The sequence below is a fragment of the Misgurnus anguillicaudatus genome, chromosome 18, assembly GCF_027580225.2.
Source record: "Misgurnus anguillicaudatus chromosome 18, ASM2758022v2, whole genome shotgun sequence".
In the NCBI taxonomy this organism is placed as follows: domain Eukaryota; kingdom Metazoa; phylum Chordata; class Actinopteri; order Cypriniformes; family Cobitidae; genus Misgurnus; species Misgurnus anguillicaudatus.
This window is the reverse complement of record NC_073354.2, coordinates 31,207,131-31,230,058: the sequence shown is the minus strand read 5'-3', so window position 1 is coordinate 31,230,058 and position 22,928 is coordinate 31,207,131. Positions and strand designations below refer to the sequence as shown.

General features: G+C 36.6%; 2 protein-coding genes across 4 annotated transcripts in view; one reads left to right on the top strand and one right to left on the bottom strand.

Annotated features, from left to right (window-relative positions):
- fabp7b (fatty acid binding protein 7, brain, b) overlaps nt 1-22,928 on the top strand; it is a 425,484-nt gene that overhangs the window by 105,020 nt on the left and 297,536 nt on the right. The window lies entirely within an intron of this gene.
- The window catches only part of tbc1d32 (TBC1 domain family, member 32), a 76,390-nt gene that overhangs the window by 50,365 nt on the left and 3,097 nt on the right, over nt 1-22,928 (bottom strand). For all 3 annotated transcript variants that reach the window (XM_073856317.1, XM_055186058.2, XM_055186059.2), the window contains exons 5-23: nt 22,774-22,845; nt 22,544-22,669; nt 22,158-22,236; nt 21,973-22,076; nt 21,800-21,861; nt 21,394-21,529; nt 21,124-21,183; nt 19,576-19,678; nt 18,179-18,316; nt 17,986-18,075; nt 17,321-17,463; nt 15,759-15,886; nt 14,601-14,802; nt 11,309-11,388; nt 11,030-11,168; nt 8,982-9,069; nt 8,571-8,689; nt 4,518-4,637; nt 4,148-4,236 (exon numbers count right to left, since the gene is read on the bottom strand). In XM_073856317.1, the coding sequence (XP_073712418.1) occupies nt 4,148-4,236; nt 4,518-4,637; nt 8,571-8,689; nt 8,982-9,069; nt 11,030-11,168; nt 11,309-11,388; nt 14,601-14,802; nt 15,759-15,886; nt 17,321-17,463; nt 17,986-18,075; nt 18,179-18,316; nt 19,576-19,678; nt 21,124-21,183; nt 21,394-21,529; nt 21,800-21,861; nt 21,973-22,076; nt 22,158-22,236; nt 22,544-22,669; nt 22,774-22,845 (2,078 nt within the window). The remainder of the gene's footprint in view (nt 1-4,147; nt 4,237-4,517; nt 4,638-8,570; nt 8,690-8,981; nt 9,070-11,029; nt 11,169-11,308; nt 11,389-14,600; nt 14,803-15,758; nt 15,887-17,320; nt 17,464-17,985; nt 18,076-18,178; nt 18,317-19,575; nt 19,679-21,123; nt 21,184-21,393; nt 21,530-21,799; nt 21,862-21,972; nt 22,077-22,157; nt 22,237-22,543; nt 22,670-22,773; nt 22,846-22,928) is intronic.

Genomic DNA, 22,928 nt, shown 5'->3' with positions numbered 1-22,928 from the left:
CACTGTACACAATTTTTTTTACTTTATTTGAAGAGTTTGGTTCCAAAACGCGATAAGCGCCATTTAAAAAAAAAAATAGTTACTGTACAGCCAAAATCAATATTATTTCAGGTCAGTATTTAAAAGTAAATTTTAAGCAAAATACAATATCCGCCGTGTTATTCTGTCATCTTTTCTCCCTTTTTTCCCAAAACGCAATAAACGCATCCTCCTTTTCTGCAGAATGCAATAAATCCGCTCAACAAATCACCGCGCACCATTTCACGCATTGTAAACAAACAATGCGCGCGCATTGAATACACGGAATCTTAGTTTTCCTCATTTGGTACTTCGTGATCAACAAACAAACAAAAACAAAATAATACTTTAATGGCATGGATAAACCTGTGGTGGTTTTCTGTGACGGAAAAGAAACTTAAGCCATCAACATATAATAATTTACGTGAGAGGCACTCGGGAGATGGAAAAGGCTGGTTGCTTGTTCTCCCGACAGCATCAAGCTTATGTCATGTTAACACATCTTATGAAAAACTTTCCATTATTTTACGCAAAGCCAACGAAAATCGGAAAGACCTAAATTTTTTTACAGCTGATCGATGTCAAAAATTTTAAGCGACAACGTCCCAAGTATAATGCAGCAATGACAGTGTACTTAATATGACAAAGTAAGTGTTTTGGTTAATGCCATTAATGTAAAAATTTTTTCATCAGTGTATACCAGTAGTCAACTAAATGAATATAACATGGCAAAGATGAATGCACATTTATATATTGATTCAATAGATTTATATTTTGAAAAAAAAAAAACTTGGATTCATTGCATTTTGTGGAAAAAAAAATTTGTTTTTATAATAAATCTTTGAAAATCAAATTATGGATTTGAATTTTTTATGTTTTTATAACCTATAGATGCTATGTGGAAGTTTGTAACAGAAAATAGTGGTTTTCCTTTTGTCACTTTCTTGGTATAGAAAACACATTTTTACCGAAATTAATTAAAAATGGATTTATTGCATTTTGGAAGCAAACTCTTCATTTTATCTTCCAAGGCAGGGATGGGCAACTTCGGTCCTGAAGGGCCGGTCTCCTGGAGAGTTTAGCGCCAACCATAATTAAACACATCTGAAGCAGCCAATTAAGGTCTTACTAGGCATACAAGTTAAAGCTAAACTCTACAGGACACCGGCCCTCCAGGACCGAAGTTGTCCATCCCTATTCTAAGGTGACACAAAAATCTGTATGTCTACAAGGATATAGCTAAAGATCTCACTACTGTGCTTTACAGTGCACACCATACATCTTGACTTTCCTTATAAAACAAAGAAAAAAAACTAAACATGACAGCAATAAACAAACAGCACTCATTTTTACCTTTACAATCACTCGCCAAGAGCAACCCTGGCAACTTTCCCTGCACTCAAAAACCATCTACAGATTTATATTCAGGCTTGTCATCAACACTAGCCTGACAAAGCACTAACATATTCACAAACACACACATACAAAAAAAAGAGAACCAAACAGGAAGACACTGTGTTAGTTTCAATCTCTGTCAATATTGAGCTTTCAATCCTAGATCACAGCTGTCTGGCAAAGCTGTCTGAGTCACACAAGGAAAACATTAAGCAAAATGAGCATTTGTGAAATGAAATGATGGAAAGGCAAGAACCAAGGCACATATCTATAGCTTTTCATCGCAAAAGCGCTAACCTATTACAGTAAAAATAATGCGGTCTGTTCTGACAAGGTGGAAAAAATACAAGCTGCAAATAATAAAAAATATCCATAGTTGTGCATAGTTAGGATTGTGAAATAGATAGGACAGAACTAGCACTGAGACCACATTAACTCATTCGCCGCCAGCCATTAAAAAAAAAAAGTTGCCTGCCAGCATTTTTGTGATTTTCACAAAAGTTTCACAAAATGCCGTCAAGGAAAATTTTCTTCTAAAAATATATAAACATACAAATATATCAAATGAAAGAACAGACCCTCTGCTTTCAAACAAACAATAAACAAACAAACAAAATTAGAAAAAAAACATCCTATCTATATTTTCTCTGATTAAAAACTCTTAAAGGTGCAGTGTGTACATTTTAGCGGCATCTAGTGGTGAGGTTGCGAATTGCAACCAACGGCTTATGCTGCATTTACACCAACCGCGGAAGAGGCGTGAAGCGCGAGTGATTTCAATGTTAAGTCAATGTGAAGACGCGTTGATGCGTGTCAGGAGGTCCCGCGGCGTGGAAGAGGCGTTTGGCGCGGAGCGGAAGACGCGTTTCCGCCTCTTTCGGGCGTGAAGCGAATTGATCGTTGTGCGCGGTACGCGTGAATAGTGCTTTTTTGTGCATTTTGCGCTTCACGCGAATTTGCGGCTGGCGCCCGAGTTGAAAAATTTGAAAATTGGCGGAATTTCACGCCGCGTTAACCAATCAGGAGCCTGCTTGCTGCTGTGGTGGCAGCCCCGCCCGGAGTCACTCATTCAACCAAAGCGTTGATATTGTCTGTAAGCAGTCACCCGGAGCTGTATGACACAAGTTCTTATTTCTATAGAGGAGACAGGAATAAAAACAAAAGGACCTCGCTTGGAAGAGTGTCAGTGAGGACTTGGGCAACCTGGTACCTTGTAATACACACTTCACTTTTGAATCACGTGACGTTTATCGACCTGCGTCGTTTATTTTCCCCCTAATAAGGTTACCAAATACAAACTGGTAACTCTCTCGATAGATGCACATCAGTCATCTTGCAAACAGACAACCGCATAGCACTTGCCCCTCCCACAAGAAGTGGAGTTTGCCTCTGACGTGCATCAAATGCTTGCTTTTTCCCCGCGTCTACTCCGCTCTATACGAGCGAATGCATCCAAATTGTTCAAGCGGCAAACCACGCACGGTAGACGTGATTTTGACACCTGAAATGCGATTGATGTAAACTCAGCATTAGTCCACTGCTCACCCCTCGCTTTTGAAACACATAGAGAAGCTACGATAGCCACCACCGGACAAACATGTCATCGTCGGAGACAACTTAGTACAAAAACATTGTCCGTTAAGGGCTTCTGTAGAAAAATGGCTGCACAAAATGGCGGCTTCCATGCAGGGGGATCCTTGCTGTATGTAGATAAAAAGGTCTCGTTCTAAGGTTATAAAAACATAACGATTCATTATGAAAGGTCTTTATACACCCCTGATAATATAGTTTTGTATATTATTTTGCATTTCTGTCAAGAGATACTTCTAAAAATTACACACTGCATCTTTAAATATGGGTCTTTAGCAAAACTGAAATATTTGCATTTTTTTAAAGGAATTTTGTTAGAGATCAGATTCAGAACGATTATCAAAACATATATAGAGTTTAAAATTAGTAAATAGCGTTTTGGCTTCAGTTCTTTTTTATAAATTGGGTAATCTAGTGGATAATTGCGGTATTGCAGATTAACATGAAAATTCTTAAGAGATGCATTTTTTATGCAAATGTTTTCTCTTAATTGACGAGATAAGAGTTAAATAAAACTTACAAATGGGTAATTATATAATTGCATGTGCATTTGGTGTCTAAAGTTGTTGTATCTGCTTTTTGCTAATAGTTATTTTTTGTATATTTTATTAGGACTGTCAGTGTTAATGCATGCAATTTATTAAATAAATAAAAAATCGCTGCATTAAATATTTTAACTATATGTGACACATGATAATACTGACACAATCAGTTTTAATATAAATGCCTCCAGAAGGGTAAACAATTGCGGCAGCACTATGTATATGTAAATGTGATCTCAGTCTAATGGTAAGTGATATAAAATGCTAAACCAAAACTTTTCTCCTAGGTCATAAAAAAGACCTTGAGTAATTATTTGGTATATATAACACAAAAGCTTCTTTAACAAGTACACCAGTCAATTTTACTTCCTGTGAGAGTCTGAACTCTTTCGTATCCTGGTATCATCCTGTCTGGCATTAATTCAAGATAATCATAGAACAGAGACCACAAAGACCTAAATCAATCTGCCATTGATCCGCGGAGAAGAATGAATGGACAGAGGAAAAAATGCTAATCAGATAATAAACCTCTTTAAGAACCTTGTGGCACATTTCTGCACTTCCATTTACTGGTAGAGAGAGGACTGAACTATTGATCCTACCTCAAACCAAACGTGTGGGACTGCTCGTAGTTGAAAAGGGAGTGAATCTTTGCATCAGAATTAACAATGATGAGACGATCCATGAGATCCTGGCAGTAAGAGTGAATCATTATCAAAAACCACGAGTGCAAAATAAATGCAACAAAGATCACAGCTAGTTCAGGCATTTTTGCTTTACATTGCTAGTGAAAGTCTGCCCTCAAATGATCATGATTTGAACTGCAAATTAATACAATCTGAGATTGACTTTGTATATTCTACAGCAGGGGGTTTCAACAGGGGTACAGCTAAAAACTGACTGATATGCAAAAATCACAACTTTTTTAAAATGATGGGCACATCAAGTCAAGTTATATAGTAATGAACTTACTAAAACAGAGGAGGCTATCTCTCTCAGATTGTACTCGGTTTTGTTAGGAAGTGTTCGAAGTCCCAGCAGTTCCCACACAGCATGAGGTGAAGAAAGCAGGTTCACTAGAGACAGGAAAGACTTCACACAGACATAGACACCGTTGACTTACATTTATTTGGGTTGAATTGCTTAAGAAATAGGGGAGAGCGGGGCACAACCTAACACTTTTTGGTTTTGGCTCAATCATTTAAAAAAATATTTGAGTTCGATTAATTATATTTTTACACAAGCAACACACACAATTCTGCTACAAATGAACATTTGAAGTTTGTTTCTGGTACTTACCATTCTTGGACAATTACACAAAACGTGAAAGAAATGCAAACGTTACAACTTACCACATAGGTGGGGTTAACACGCAGGGGGTTAGTTGAAACACTTGCTAAAAATTAGATTTGCAGGCAAATATTTAAATATTTTTGTCTATATACTTGAAGTGGATATTGTTTATATTTCTGTCTATAATAGACAGGTATCCACACTGTATTTATTCATCCAACCCTTTTCTAACAATAGTTCAATTATAAATGGATACAAATGTCTAAATATGTAAGAAAAAGCAGCACAATTATAACAATTTTTTTTATATGTGACCCAGTCTGTAATAACAATACTACAGTTTCAAAAATCAAATTCTGAGATAATGAGCATCAAAATCAGATTTTAACCATTCATTTCATTATGATTTCAATCTTTGACGTGACCTTATTCAATCAATATTAAAGATATGAACAAAAATAAATTTGACACATGATTTTTGATTTTTTTCAAATTTACTTTGTTGGCAGCCAGCAATCATTTGTGTGTAGCTTATTTAAAACAACAGCAAGAATTACTCTAACGTTAGTGTTGAGGGGTTAGTTGTAACACAGCATTACAATTAACCCCACTGGGTCAAAATATTTCCAAGCCAACCGAAAAAGTTGCTAAGAACTGCAGGCATTTTTCAAAATTATGTTATGTTTTAGTCAACAAGACACTGATTAATATGACATAGCATTGGATTTGGTATTTTACACACCCAACTTAGAAACCGAGAAAAACATATGATGAAAATAATTACTTGCATGCCACCAAAACACTCGTTCATCAATAACTCTCTGGAAAAACATTATACATTTCCAATAATTTGCAGGAGATCGTCTTTTGGCACCATGACAAAAATACAGGAAAAACTAAATGATCAACCTTGTGCAACAATGTAAACAGTCCGTGTTACAACTAACCCCACGTTAGTTTTTGCCCCGCGCACCCCTACTTACAGTTGTGTTCAAAATTATTCAACCCCCCAATGCTGTTAAGGGTTTTAGGGAATTTAGTGTACATTTGTAATTGTATTCAGAATGAAATCCTACAATGACTTCTTAAAGAACCATATGCAACTAAAATGACATCAATTGGTTTTGTAATATAGTAGTAAATGTTTCTTTTGTGAATTCTTCATTGACACAATTATTCAACCCCTTAAAGAACTACCACTCTGAAGAACAGAGGTTCATTGAAGTGTTTTCAATCAGGTATTGAAAACACCTGTGGATGTCAGGGAACAGCAATAAAGCCTAATAAGCACCAATTAGGCAGCTTTAAAATGACTGTGATACTCAACTCCTTCTAAACATTTACTGGTGTGGTTACAAACATGGTGAAGTCAAAAGAATGGTCCAGGAAGACAAGAGAAGAGGTGATTAATCTTCACAGGAAGGGCAATGGCTATAAAAAGATTGCAAAGATGTTAAACATACCAAGAGACACCATAGGAAGCATCATTCGCAAATTCAAGGCAAAGGGCACTGTTGAAACGCTTCCTGGTCGTGGCAGAAAAAAGATGCTAACTGCGACTGCTGTGCGCTATCTGAAGCGTAGAGTGGAAAAAAGTCCCCGTGTGACTGCTGAGGAACTGAGAAAAGATTTGTCAGATGTGGGTACTGAAGTTTCTGCTCAGACAATACGGCGCACCCTGCGTACTGAAGGCCTCCATGCCAGAACTCCCAGGCGCACCCCCTTGCTGTCTCCAAAGAATAAGAAGAGTCGACTGCAGTATGCCAAAAGTCATGTGGACAAACCACAGAAGTTTTGGGATAGTGTTCTGTGGACTGATGAAACAAAATTAGAACTGTTTGGGCCCATGGATCAACGCTATGTTTGGAGGAGGAAAAACAAGGCCTATGAAGAAAAGAACACCTTGCCTACTGTGATGCATGGTGGGGGGTCAATCATGCTTTGGGGCTGTTTTGCTTCTGCAGGTACAGGGAAACTTCAGCGTGTGCAAGGTACCATGAATTCTCTTCAGTACCAGGAGATATTGGATGACAATGTGTTGCTGTCCGTCACAAACCTGAGGCTTGGGAGACGTTGGACCTTTTAACAGGACAATGATCCCAAGCATACCTCCAAATCCACTAGAGCATGGTTGCAGAAAAAAAGGCTGGAACATTTTGAAGTGGCCATCGCAGTCACCAGACTTAAATCCGATTGAGAACCTCTGGTGGGACTTAAAGAAAGCAGTTGCAGTGCGCAAGCCTAAGAATGTGACTGAACTGGAGGCTTTTGCCCATGATGAATGGGCGAAGATACCCGTAGATCGCTGCAAGACACTTGTGTCAAGCTATGCTTCACGTTTAAAAGCTGTTTTAACCATAGATATGTATAAAGGCTAGATGGCTTACCGGCGCTGAGAGCCAATGGGACCCGACGACGTCACACGGCGGCCATCCCAGGACAGGACCGCTCGTCCAGTTATAACAATAAAGTCTATTGTGCATGTAGTGCTGAAATAACTATATTTTGCTCAATTTTCAACCGATTTCCAAACGGCTTGGTGTGTCACAAACGTCAGGGATGCGGCTATTTAACTGCATACTTGTGAAAAAGTATACATCGAAACATCGGCATCAGCACAAATCATAGCCACGTTAATAAGGTTTTTAATACACCAAACCGTTTGTAAATCCGTCAAGAATTCAGCAAGTTACGAGCATTTTAGTTGGCGTATGTCACTCACCTTCCGTCCACAGCAGCAGGGAGCAGCACTATGGCAGCACTGACCTAAGATGGCCGCCAAGTGACGACACAGCTTACTCCGCCTTGAGCCATCTAGCCTTTATACATATCTATGGTTTTAACTGTAAAAGGATGTTGTACTAAGTACTAAGATTGAATGTCACTTGGGGGTTGAATAAAACTGATAATGATGTGAGCACAGAAAAGACTTTTGTGGTTATTTCATTATAAATGTTATGTTATATTTGTCTGACCTACACATGCCTCTTTGATGTAATTGTAAGCAGGATGACTGAATGATCAAAATCAATGTCAAACCGGACAAAACAATCAGTTTCAGTTGGGGTTGAATAATTTTGAACACAACTGTATATATGAATAGCTGTTGTTTAAAAAGGTAATTTGTGTCATTTGTTTGATGTTAATATACTCTCTTATACAAGCTTAATATGCACAGACATCTATTAATAACTTAATAAGATCATTTATACTTAATACTGTAAGTTAAAATGACTATAAAACCATATGCAAGAGAAGATGTAATGCTCTGGGTAAAGACAGCTAAATAAACCCTATTTACGTTTTAAATATTGCATTTAAAAAACTATGCATGTGTTTCTGGGGGGTTTTGTGCATGATTCACCAATTTCCTTCATTTAAAAGCAAAAGTTCTTCATAAAAGTTTATCAAAAATCAGCTTCATGTTTCATCAAAATGTATTATATAGTGACGTCTCTTTCAATGGCATCACTTATGCTCTCCAGCTTTCAGATCATTTTAAAAATGCCTTTTATCTGATCTCTGATTATCTGTAGTGTTAGTAAAATAATTTTTCATTCAATTACAAAAGCCAGATATCTGTTAGTGTAGCATTAGAGACACACAGTAGAAATGTGCCTTATCTAAATCCATCTCAATAAAGCATAGCTCTGGATAAGTGCAAATAACAATGCTTTATACACAATGATTTTCTGTAATATTATTTTACAATGAATGATTGGAGGTCAAAACCTTAAGGCAGCTCCTGTCAATGGGGTCCATTGGGGTTGATTTAGGATGGACCACCCTTACATCCTCTCGTCCACATTCAAGGGCTGACCACAGCTCTACCACAATTGTCTGGACAAAGCCTGCAAAGTGGTAAAATGTAACTAGTTTATGTGCCTATTTCTTGGTAAAATGTTTTCTTTTACATTAAGAAGCACTGTCTATTGTCTCAGTGAGCAACTTCCTGTCTGAGCACTAAATCAACTGCAACAGGAAATGTAATAATGGTAAAAACACTAACCATCTAAAATATACTTTCAGTACATTTTTAACATGACTTTGTATTTTAAGCTGTCCGGAGAAAGGGAAAGCAATGTGTAAGATGTTGTTACTACTGTGATTTATATATCAGTCATCAAATAAGACTTTAGCTACCTGAGCTTTGCAAGGCCACAATGCCTGGGGCTGTAGCAGCAACCTGGGTAACCATCACACCATAACCAAACTTCTCACACCTGCTGACCTGAAATAAGACAGAATGAAAGAAATAAACATTTATGAAACTGCTTCCTGCAGAAGGCAATAACCTAAAGATATGTGTATATGTAAAGTCATTCACCTGAAAATATATATATTTTTTTTAAATATTATTTTTGATCCATGACAACTGAGCAATAAAAAATACATTTCACATAAACTAGATTTTAGAGGATTTCATTTTTCCACTATTTTGGACAACCCATAGTAAACAGTTGCAAAATCACTAAAGATGCAACTAGAAACATCAGATCTTAAATGGAAAAATTAAGAAACTGAACCACACATTAAGGGATGCTGTGATGCATGTGGCTGCCACATTTGGGTTACATTTAGGTCCAAGTGAAGAGTTTGGTTCCAAAACGCGATAAACGCCATTTCAAAAAAAAATTGTTACCACCAAAATCAGAATTGTATCAGGTCAGTTATCAAAAGTAAATTCTTAATTTTACGCAAAATCCGATATCCACCGTGTTATTCTGTCATCTTTTCTCCCTTTTTATCCAAAACGCGATAAACGCCAGTCCTCCTTCTCTGCGGAATGCAATAAATCCACTCAACAAATCACACCGCACCATTCCATGCATTGTAAACAACAATGGCGGTGTGTTGAATACACACTGAATCCTGGTTTTCCAAAACATTTTACAGCTGATCGCTGTCAAAAGTTCGGGGACGACGTCCAAAGGAAAACAGCAGCAATGACAGTGTTCTTAATATGACATTAAGTAAATGTTTTGATTAATGCCATTAATGTTTATTTTTTTAATCAGTGTATACCACTAGTCAACTAAATGAATATAACATGGCAAAGATAAATGCACATTTATATATTGATTCAATGGATATATAGAATTTTGGGGGGGAAATTATCAGTTTTTATCAGAAATCTTTAAAAATCAAATTATGGATTAGAACTTTTAGTAACCTAAAGATGCCATGTGAAAGTTTGTAACAGAAAATAGTGTTTTTATCTTGTCACTTTCTTGATATAGAAAACACTTTTTTTACCGAAATTAGTCGAAATGGATTCATTGCGTTTTGGAACAAAACTCTTTACAAGGGACCCAAGTTTAAATGTAATTCAGGGTTGTGTTCTGTGCACTTTGAGGATTTGCTGAAAAATCGACGTGGTGTTTAACTGATTCTGCCAACAAACCGGTATTTCTAAATGACCTGAAACCTGGATTACGCGAATTTAAAGGGGTCATATTATGAGATTTTTTTAAAGATGTAAAATAAGTCTTTGGTGTCCCCAGAGTGTGTATGTGAAGTTTTAGCACAACTTACCCCACAGATAATTTATTATAGCATGTTAAAATTGCCACTTTGCAGGCCTGAGCAAAAGTGTGCCGTTTTTGGGTGTGTCATTTAAAATGCAAATGAGCGAATGAAATGCAAACACTGATCACAATGATGGTGGTTTGTTGTAATTGAAACTCAATTGTGCTGTCAATTATTTTCTCTCTCTTCCTCTCTGCACTAAATGGCAGTGCCGTGGTTGGATAGTGCAGATTAAGGGGCGGTATTATTGTAATACGTCTTGCCACCTACCTCACAAAACAATCGAAAATCTGAACGACCTCATTTTTCTCATGCATGAAGAAAATGGCTTATCCAAACAAAGTTACTGGGTTGATATTTTTCATGTTTTCTAGGTTGATAGAAGCACTGGGGGCCCAATTATAGCACTTAAACATGGAAAAGTCTGATTTTCACGCTATGACCCCTTTAAAGAAAATGTATTTGATAAACATATAATATGTGCCAATTGCATTTGGTTAATATAATTATCTAATTTTTGATGGAAGTGGTGTTTAGTGGCTATTGCATCTGAGCTCCTCATTTTATAAATTTTTTAAGGGGGCAAATCAGCATTTAACTTATTCCTCACAAATCCCCCTAAATAGAAAACAACATTTGACAGTGATATCTGATCATGTTACCTGCAGTTTTTTTGTGAATCTTGAGAACATATAGGTGACGCACTCATTGATGGCACCGGTCTGTTGGAGAAGCAGCAGTCCTTTTGGCGTGGCAGCAAAATTTAGCAGGTTGTCCAACAGCATCTCCTCCCAGGCCACACTACAAAAAAAAAAAATCACAAAACACAGCTGAGTTTTCTCATCTCATTAATTCTCTTTACACACCAGAAATTTAGCACAAAAACAGGCAGAGATTGTGCAGGAACATAATAAGACAGAGAGAGACGGATAGATGCTCACACATTCTGCGGTTCCTGGACAGCCAGATCGGGCGGGGCTCCAGGAACAGGGGTGGGAACTCTCTCCGACAGTGAGCTTGTCTGTGGGGAAGAGACTTCGTTGTCAGGCTGGATAACTTCATGGCATTCAAACCCTTCGGCTAAATAATGAGACAACATATTGAATGCAACGCTGATTTCTGATACTGCTTCAATCTCGGCACAGGAAACCCCCCAAGGGTTTCATTACTGACAGCACACAGCTTTACTACTATTTCTGTATTCTGCAAAGCCTCTTCAGATAGGCCAGAGACTGGACTTTCAGCTTTTCTTTCAACATTAATATTGTTTTGCTCAGGGAAACAAGACACTCAAAGCACAACAGACTTTAAAGCTGCTGTCCAGAATCAACTAAAAATGCATAAGGAAACAGCTTGAAAAAACTTGCATGATGAGTAATATATTATGAAACTTTCTTGACACAGACATACTATAGTTTTATTGTGGTGTTATGTGTAGATCGGGGTTATTATATGTCCATATTGGGCTGTTACAGATCAAATTCCTGACTCATATTTAATCAGACAACTGATATGATGAGGATATGCTTTACAGTCGTGTTTAATAACATAAGGCTGTCTGCTTGTCACATTCCTGTTAGTCACTATAATCACTCATACTGAAATAATCATAATACATGGTAAACCAAAACGGTGTATCGTGTAGTTTAATGGTTTGCCAATAAAGTATATTAACAATAAAAAATGGCCATTTCTAAGGAACAAACTATTACAACATCAAGTGACAGTAACATTTCACAGAAGTTATTTTATCTATGCAATAAAGGATTACTTATTAAATTACAAAACACTGCACCAATGACAACAACTATGGGAAACTATGAGGAAAGGGTAAAAAATGAAGAAATACTGAATTTTATGTTATTTAGTAGAATGATTAGAGAACCCAAGAACCATTGGCCAAATTTGACCCGTGGGTTCTCCAGGGTTAATGGGTTTGCATTTACTTTTAAAGGGACACATGCTAATTTTCCATCTCCTCTAGAGTTAATAATTCGATTTTTATCTTTTTGGAATCCACTCAGCTGATCTCCGGGTCTGACGCTACCACTTTTAGCATAGCTTAGCATAATCCATTGAATCTGATTAGACCATTAGCATTGCACTAAAAAATAATCAAAACGTTTCGATATTTTTCCTGTTTAAAACTAGACTCTTCTGTAGTTAAATTGTGTACTAAGACAAACGGAAAATTAAAAGTTGTGATTTTCTAGGCAGATATGGCTAGGAACTATACTCTCATTCCAGCGTAATAATCAAGGACTTTGCTGCTGTAACATGGCTGCAGGAGGCACAATAATATTACGAAGCAGCTGAAAATAGTCCCCTTAGTATCTTTCAATGGCAGGGGACTATTTTCGGGCAGTGCGTAATATCACTACGCCTGCTGCAGCCATGTAGTGCAATGCTAATGGTCTAATCAAATTCAATGGATTATGCTAAGCTATGCTAAAAGTGCTAGCGCCAGACCCGGAGATCAGCTGAATGGATTCCAAAACAGTAGAAATCAAATGTTTAACTCTAGGGGAGCTGGAAACTGTATATATTTTGAAAAAAAATTAAATTTAAATCTTTTCAAATGAAAGTTTAGCATTTGTAAGTGTTTCAAAGACTTTTAAACCACAACTTTTCGTTTAGGTCCGGTCCAGCGCGACCTAACGTAAATGCGTAGTGACGTAGGGAGGTCACGTGTTACATATATAAAACGCACATTTGTGGATCATTGTAAACATTAAACTGACATAAAGACATTAATTAGTACCATTCCACATACAACAACATCGGAACGGTCCTCTTTCAACACACTTGTAAACACTGGGGCGGAGTTTTGCATTCAACCTCTGTGACCTCTTGACGTCATGACGTATTGCGTGAGGTCACGCTGACGCTTTCAGGACCAGAGGAATATGAGAAGTTGTAGTTTAAAAGTGCATATTTGTCACTTTTCTTGTCAAAAATGACAATCGTTTCGCCAGATAAGTTTGGGATCACTTAGAGTCATTTGATACTCCGTTAAAAAAAACTGTTACGTGTTGAGTTAAGTGTTGGTGTCCATCAAAGTCCATAAAAATGAGAAAAATCCCGCAATGTTCCCCCCAAAAAACATAATTTCTTCTGGACTGAACAAAGAAAGACATCAACATTTTGGATGACATGGTGGTGAGTAAATTATATGGATTTTTCTTTTAAGAAAATTGACTATTCCTTTAATGTGCAACTTTGTTCTTTTTTATAAATGTTTGTAATTTCTTGATTTGTTATTAGAATTTTACCATAATTTTTTTTTGCTGATCCGAAAAATGATCCGATCCGTGCCTTAAAAACCGTAATGTGATCCGAACCGTGAGTTTTGTGATCCGTTGCACCCCTAGGGGGGAACATGTGGTTTCAAAATGTACATACATTTAATTAACATGTGTGTTCCCTAGGATTGAACCCAAAACATTTGCACTATTTATGCAATGTTCTTCTAGCTGGGCTTCTGGAACTGACTACAAACTTTATTGTTGTTTATTGTTTAAGGTCATTATAAGGTAAACCGTCCCAATGCAGTTCTGGTCCTATATCAGCACTTTTGAAACTACTACTTGGACTGGAAATAATGTTGTATAAACTTAATTATAGGGGTGCTAAATGTGTTAAAAAAACAACCAAACAATAAGATATATCTTGATTTTTGGTTGTTTTAGCTTATTTTAACCCCTGTTCTGACCTATTTTGAAAAAATGGTATTTATAAGGTGCAATTGTGTCGTGAGAGCAGGCTTCACTCAATTTCTTACATATATTATAAGAGTGCTTGACCAGACGTATAAGTAATTTCAAAGAAGAAGAAAAGGGCAGCACTTTGCATATAAAACGTATTATATGCAAAGTGCGGCCCTTTTCTTCACTCTAAAAACAAACGGTGCTATATAGCACCAAAAGTGGTTCTCTGCTCGCAACCATAGAAGAACCGCTTCCAGCGCCACACAGCACCGGTGAAGCACCTGTGTAGAACCATGTAGTGCTATGTAGAACCAAATGTGGTGCTATAGTGGTGCTATGTGGCACCTGTGTGGTTCTGCACAGGTGCTTCGCCGGTGCTTCACCGGTGCTTCACCGGTGCTATATGGCACTAAAAACGGTTCTTCTATGGTTACGATTCAAATCAATAGTTTTGGTGCTATATAGCACCGTTTGTTTTTTTAGAGTGTTCTTTGAATTTATAAGGTGCAAAAATAAAAAAAGTCACCTTTCTCCAGGCTTTGGCGATGCACTCGTGCAAACCATAGGGCCGGAGAACTTGCAGTCCTTCGCAGGTGTTGTACATCTGTCGACAGACGAAGATAAAGGCCCCGCTCACAGCCGGAGAAATCTCCAGCTCAGAGAGAACAAGCAGCTCCTTAGCCAACAGCTTCTGGGTAAACTGTACAATCACATGTGCTGCAGAAATACTGTGGGAAAAAAAGCACACTTTAGGAATAAATTATTTAAATGACATGAAACGTTAAAGTCCCAAGGGGAGTAAATGTTATTTTAAAAATAACACCTTTGTTTTTAACTACTGGAGTCATGTGAGTAATTTGTAGGGTTGTAGGTTTGAATGCCATAAGAGGTGATAATAGAGTTACAGCTGCTGTATCCTTGAGCAACAAATTTAAAGAAGGTTTAAAAATGTTAAAAGATAATTTGTAATATCCTATTTAACCCTGCGTCCACATGTCTTTCCGAAACTGGCATACTGACCTTAAACTCATATAACTGGTTGACCAATGTTGACATGGGGCAAGCTGACAGGTCAGGTAAACCACGCTAACCTTAAACCTACTACATTGTCCTTGCACTTTAAACCAGGATAGTAGAAAGGAATTTGTCTAAATATATATATTTATACCAGGGGCCTGTGGAATGCTTTATTCTGATTGGTTTAGAAATGTTCCTCGGGTGTTGATTCTTTTTCTGTAAAACACAATGTTTGTAAAAGAGCAATGTTTGTGTTGACCGTGGTATAAGCGGAATAATTGACTCTGGTCCTTTGAATTTTTTTAAAATAATGCAACCTTGGCTGTGCGTTATTTTTGAAAAATTCAATGGCCCGTCGTCAATAATTCCTTACATATTTAGCTTTAGGGATGGAGTATATATATATATATATATATATATATATATATATATATATATATATATATATATGTGTGTGTATATACAGTACTCTTTCAACATAACTAAACATGTAAACTTTTCTATTCTATTCTATTTGAGAACATTAAAACTGAAGACACTGAAGACAAGTTTCTTTTATTCTATGCATGCTGATGATATACAGCACAAGTGCAGACTAACTCGAGATGACGCTAGCCAGAAAAAAAGATAATAAATGTAACCTGAGAGTAAGATTAGATTTACTTACCTTTCACCCTCGGCTGAGACGAGATTTCTGTCATAAAGCAGGAGTGATAAACCTCTTTCAGTGGAAGCGATTCGTGCCAGGATGTCCGCTGTGTGAGTCAGGCCACTTTTTAAAGAATTTAATTTGGGCTGTGACAAAAGACAAATCGAAAACACTTCGGGTGAACTGCATAATGCATATAAAGTAACAAAGGATGGTGGCAGATTTCTGATTAGATGTCATATATAAGGTTATATTGAGTTTTATTTCTGAATTTTTTTCTGTTGTGCGAATAATCAATTTCACAATTCTGTGATGATACTGTGGCACCAGTTCATATACAGAATGTGCAGAAGTTGCTTTAAGATGTAACAGTCATCCTAAAGGACAGTAAAGACTTTAATTTATTATTAGATCACGGTTAAAAAATAATATTTATTATCTAGTCGTCAAGGGGTCAATATAATAAATTCTAGGGTCAGTGACAAAAACGGTTAGGCAAGATGAGAAATTCAAAAATCTTTTTAAAAAGCATGCATCAGGTTTATTTCAATGCACAGTGTATTTATGCAAATTTTATGCAATAAAAATTACATTTGCACCATTTTTATGAAAGTGAAGACTGAATGGACCTAAAAATGTCAAATGGTGTAACCGCCAATTGCACCAAAAAATTTGAAATGTTAAATATTTATCCACCTTTGATGGCATGTAAGCGTAATCATAAAAAAATAAAAAATAAATTTAAAATATACTTTTATTCGTTATTTCTAAATGTAAATTTTTATGCGTTTTTGTAATATTTGTCCTGACATATGCTGAAGACATTTAGTTTTCTAAATAATCTTTGACAAATGATGTAAAAATGTATGTAAAAAAAATCATATTAAACTAAACTAGATGATTATATTTTACATTTTTTATGAATATATTTATATTTTCATTAAAAAAAATACTAGTTACACCAATTGACACAGTCCGGTTACACCACATTGACATTTTTGCAATTACCCCCCAAATATTCTTTAAAAATGAAATAAAATCAGACATTTTAGATGTGGTCCTCAAAAAAGAGAATGTATGCAAGTAATCTGCAAATTTATTTTGAAATTTTAACCCTTTTACATTTAATTGAACCATAGGGACACAAAATAATGAACGTCACGTCATTGAACGTCTAGTTAGCTGAACAATGCTGCCTTCACAGACAGAATAAAGAAAGATAGGAAGGCAGCATAGATGCAGATGGAAACAGTAAATTAATTATATTTATGCCCATTTACTCATTATTATGCTCAACTTTAACTGAGAAGTAAGCATTGTAGTGACTATATTGAATTAAATTGCTGTATTTGCTCACTTAAATGTACTTATATTTATAGGTAGATCATTAGACATTACAGTTTGGTATCTTCAAACACAAAATGCATCCTGTGAAGCCACTGATTGGGCAGTGAGGCCAATGTGGAATTTACAGCAAAAAATAAAATTCAAAAATAGTGCAGAACATGACACCTATAATGAAGCACCAATTATAATTCATAATCATTTAGGGATTATGGGAGTGGTCACGTAGCGCTCACCAGCTTTCCTTTAAGCAGAGTGATAATAGGGGACAGCAGCGTCTCTATAACAGGGATTTGATAGACAGACTCCACGGCACACTCCGTGCGGTCACACAGGGTCCTCAACACCTCCAGTACAAGATTTGTGGGGGAGAGGGAATCTACGAAACACAAAAAAAAACAAAAAAACATTCACAACTCTGTGATTTCCTGCCAAGTTTCAAAAAAGCAGGGCGGTTATCATTGTCCTTTAGGTTTACTACAGTACCAAACTCTGTTAATAAATAATTTATACAATACAGCACTTAGGTTAAATGAGGACAAAAAAGGCAACTATGACTAATTTGATGTATAATAGTTTCTCAGTATATGAGAAAGTGCTACGTTCAAACCAACAGACAGCGCCACACAACTATAACTCAATATTGGCACATATTTGTAAGTTTCTTCAGTGTGACTTCCAAAAAAGTGAGTTTGTTTGGTTGATAAACCAAAGGAACCCATAAATGGACCTTGTTCTGGTCCTGATAAAAACACTAGTGTCATTATGAGACATAACATGTGACACTGCCATATCGACAGTTCACTTAATCATAAGTAGACATAGACTTTCAGGTGCATTATTAAGGCCAGGCGTGCATGAGACATTATATTGATTATGACGTAATGAAAGTATGACACACCTGTATGTGCTGTCTCACCACTGGCTGGTTTTGGGTGTTGGTACATGATGTTAATCAGAATCACCACTAGATCGGTCAAAGTTACCGGATCTGAAACAGACAACAGAAAACATGTAGTCAGATGTGACTCAGATCTGTTATTCTTAACTAAAGGTGGGTGTTTAAAAAGTTGGTTTTCATCCTTCTTCCTTACCTCTACGATTCTTCACTTTAATGGGGAAAAGTTTCCTTCCGTTAGTGTACATCACAAGCCTCCCAAGCACACACAGCGAGTGAACGAAATAAATAAAATCCAGCTCTTTAGAAAGATAGAGGGTTCTCTGAGGAGATCCTAAGGGATACAAGAATTTAACCTCAGAACGTGGCCTCCTGTTTCTAGATTAACACTTCCTCATTTCTATTTTTTATTACTTGTATGTAGCAAAAAATAAAAAAATTTAAATCACCGAAATAAACTTCCAATATTGTATCACTAATTAAAACATCTAGAATGCATAAGAGTAATAAGAATATGGTGCGAATTGGGTTGAACAGTTTTGAAATATGACAATAAGAAAATTCTTAAATAGGAGTAAAACACTTGGCAGAAGTGAAATGTGACCTGTACAAGTTTCACGAATACACAACCAAAAATAATTGGTCAAGAAATGGCCCCTTGCTGTCACTAGGGGAATACCCTTTTAAAAATTACACCTTTGCACCTAAAGAGTTCATATTAGTACCTCAGATCAGTGGTTCCCAAACTTTTTCATCGTGCAGCCCCCCTTGTGTACGTAGCATTCCTTCACGGCCCCCCAAAGAAAATTTGTGACAAAAAACTGTTCTAAAACTAAAAAAACATTAAATTAAACAAAAAAGTAGTGCTTTTGGCTAGTAGCCTTATTTTCTTTAGGTTTAATTACACAGAATTCATGATAAATTAATGTATTTCATAAAATGTCATTAAACTGGGGCCCCCCTGGAACCATCTCGCGGCCCCCCAGTTTGAAAACCACTGCCTCAGATGTACACATTGGTACCAAAGAGTTCATATTAGTACTTCAAGGGTACATAGCGGTACCGAATGTATACCTGTCTGTACCTATATGGTACATATTAGGAACTTTTTGAAGGATACTGCTCCAGTGACAGCTTGGGACCAATTTTTCACCATTGTTTCTGACAGTGTACATTAGCCTCATTTGAATCCAGTACAATCTGACGTTTGTGGCAATACTACATGATAAAATGTAAGTAACAGTTCTGTGTAACAAACACAATTTCCTCTAAATTGGTCATAAACAAGTTGTTTTACAACTGTATAGGTGGTTCAGGCATGGCAGTTCTGCCTTGACTACATCCTAACAGAAGATAAACATGCAAATGTTTTGGTGTTTTTCTCCAGCTGGGTCTTCTGGCTAATACACAGAAACTGGCTTCTGGGAATGTTCTTCACTGTAAAACCATAAACTCGAATTATCTCTGCATAGCCGGTGATAATCTAGCTAGTTGACCATGAGAGAAAAGTCTGTAACAACACACAGGAGAAAACATATGCCAAGTCAGATAAAGTTTGATATTTGTGCATTGTGGGCAAAAGTTCAGCCGTACCAATCTGCTGATGTTCCAGACCATGGATGATTTCAAAGGTTTCGTTTCTGACAGAATCACAGGAATCATGGTAATAAATGCATTGCTGAAGAGCAATTACAATCTAGGAAAATAAATAAATAAAATCCATAATTAGCCCTAAATACATACACTTATAAGAATCGTTTTAGAAAACTCTTACGTTTAGCCATTTCATTTAAAAATGTTATTTAAATTACCCAATGATTATTTATCATGTGTAGAATATCATACTAAGATACAATACTGCTTATTCAACATTTCTGCAGTATACAGTCTGAAAATGTTCTGTATGCAATACCAATTATGCATAAATAATTTTGCTAAATGTGCAGCATGATACAAAGCACGATTTGCAGACCCCATTCTTTTACAATGTAATGCACTCAACTTGACTCTCAATTTACTACAGCCATGAAATTACACATCTCTATTTTGTCTCTCTTTTTTTCGTAGCCTGCCAAAACTGACTTTTGGACTCCAAATTTAATAAAAAAAAGCAAATAACTATACTGATTTCTAAGAAGATGATAACTGCAGGCCAAAAACATTCAACATAGTGATTCCATGTGACAAAAAGCTACATACATTTGAAACATTTACTTCTGCATATTGTACACTATTTGATTTACGATATTTTAATATTTTATTTGCATTATTCAGTCAAAAATGTCCCCTAGCTGTCATTTTGACAGTACCCTATCAAAAGTTACACCTTTGCACCCAGAGTTTATATTTAGTACTTCAGAGCTACATATTGCTATCAAAAAGTGTATTTATACACTCACCTAAAGGATTATTAGGAACAACATACTAATACTGTGTTTGACCCCCTTTCGCCTTCTGAACTGCCTTAATTCTATGTGGCATTGATTCAACAAGGTGCTGAAAGCATTCTTTAGAAATGTTGGCACATATTGATAGGATAGCATCTTGCAGTTGATGGAAATTTGTGGGCTGCACATTCAGGGCACGAAGCTCCCATTCCACCACATCCCAAAGATGCTCTATTAGGTTAAGATCTGGCGACTGTGGGGGCCATTTTAGTACAGCGAACTCATTGTCATGTTCAAGAAACCAATTTGAAATGATTTGAGCTTTGTGACATGGTGCATTATCCTGCTGGAAGTAGGCTTTAGAGAATGGGTACATGGTGGTCATAAAGGGATGAACATGGTCAGAAACAATGCTCAGGTAGGCCGTGGCATTTAAATGATGCCCAATTGACACTAAGGGGCCTAAAGTGTGCCAAGAAAACATCCCCCACACCATTACACCACCACCAGCAGACTGCACAGTGGTAACAAGGCATGATGGATCCATGTTCTTTTTATTTTATTATCTTTTTATCCATGATATTTTTAAAGCATAACTATCCCAGTGACAGATTGGAACAAATTTTGACAGTGTACATAAAACATAAATAATGTAATGTGATTGACTTGAAACTACTGGTTAGGGGTTATAAGACCAAATTTTGTAAAGATCAAATTGACTAAATAAATACTAATTCCACATGATGCAACTCACCAATGACTTGTACTTCTTCTCAAGAAGTCTTAAGACAACAGTTCTGCTGTAGTAGCCATGCTAGGAGACAACAGATAGATATCAACATATACATAAAAGTAATAGGCAGGAGCTTTAATTCAAAGCGCCTCAATGTACATATTTAGCAACATGTGGGTTGCCTGGCCTTTGCCTTAGCGCTGCTAATGCAATGCTCTATTAATTGAGCTACAGGAACACAGAAATATATACACTTCTTCTACTTTTTATATATTTTTAAACCTGGCTCACCATCCATTTTTTAAACCAGTTAGCTTTAATATCCAGAAGAGAAATTAAATGTATGGATTCGAGAGATTTCTCTGTGCCGAGTTCAGAATGTAAAGAGAGAAGAGAGAGGGTGCTCTCAATGATTTCCTCCATGTATCTACAGCACATAAAAAAAATAACGTTTATTCAAGATAATCATAGACAGACAGAAAAATGTCCTTGTTAAGCAGAATAAATATACAGTAGACAGGGGCTATCTGAGAACTGCAGACTTATCAGTATTATCAGCTTGACTAATAAATAGTTACATGATGAATGGTTATTTAAAAATTGGGGATGGACAAAGTTAGAAATGTCTAATGGTTGCTGCCACTGAGTGTATCATACTTTGGATATGAAATTTTGGATTTGAAATGCCACAGCTTACTTTTCAGGGTGTCGTATCCAAAATGTTGTCACTTCCTTTTGAAAGTCATTCATTAATCGCATCTGAAAAGATCAAGGAAAATATATATTTCAGGTACAATTCATCTTTAGCCACACAAAATCATTTCCAGCTCTACATAACTGATGAGCAAGGAGAAAAGATCAGATGTATACTTGTTTTAAGAGACGGGCAATATCTGGTCTGTTTGCATCGATTCCTGTAGAGCCACTAGGAAAACTCAACTTGTGGTACAGGAAATGAGCCTCCAAGCTTTTTGCTGTAAGGGAATGACATCACTTGATGAGAAAAACTGAGACAGCACAATTAACAAAGCGTACCACTAAATTAATCTTATTACCTATGCTGGTGTAGATATCCTTAGTCACATTTAATGGAGAAGATGAAAAGGTTTTTGCAAAGAAGCAAAGAACTTTATCCTGTGAAAGCAAAGTAATACAATGTTCACAATAAATGCAACAAAGACCCACAACGCCTGTGGTATTAGGGAATGATACATGAATAAATCATAGGCACAAAACTCCTTCATTACAACTGCTTTATTCTCTGAAAGTAAGCTATTACTCCCCCAAGTCTGATTATGCAAACAGTATGCAAAAGCAGTATGACAAACAAATAGGTTTTCCAATTTTACAGTATTCATGAAACAGTAGACAAACAATAACTATGATCTGCTAGTGAGCAGACTAATTTAATATCAATGCTTATTGAGCACTAAGCTCTTACGCTGATGTCAGGGTCGGGGTCAGTAAGCGCGGCTGACAGGTTTCTGCGCAGAACGGTCCAGCTTTCGCAGCTCAAAACATCAGATGGTGGTGCATGGCAAAGGGACTGCAGGGCTTCCCAGCGCACCTGCAGTTTAACACAAAGATTAGGCACAATTTTAAAATTACATTTCTGTAATTATAAAAAACACAGACTGCAGTGTTTTAAGATGTGTGTGAGGAAAGTTTCACCTCTCGTGGTCGGCTGGGATCGAGCTTCTCAGCAATGACTTGCAGCTGTTCGTGCTTGATAAATGCATAGCTCTGCATTTTGAAATAAACGTCATCAGTTAGTGCTTCAGTCAATGGGCTTTAGCCAAATTAGGATAAAACATCTGGGTATGTAG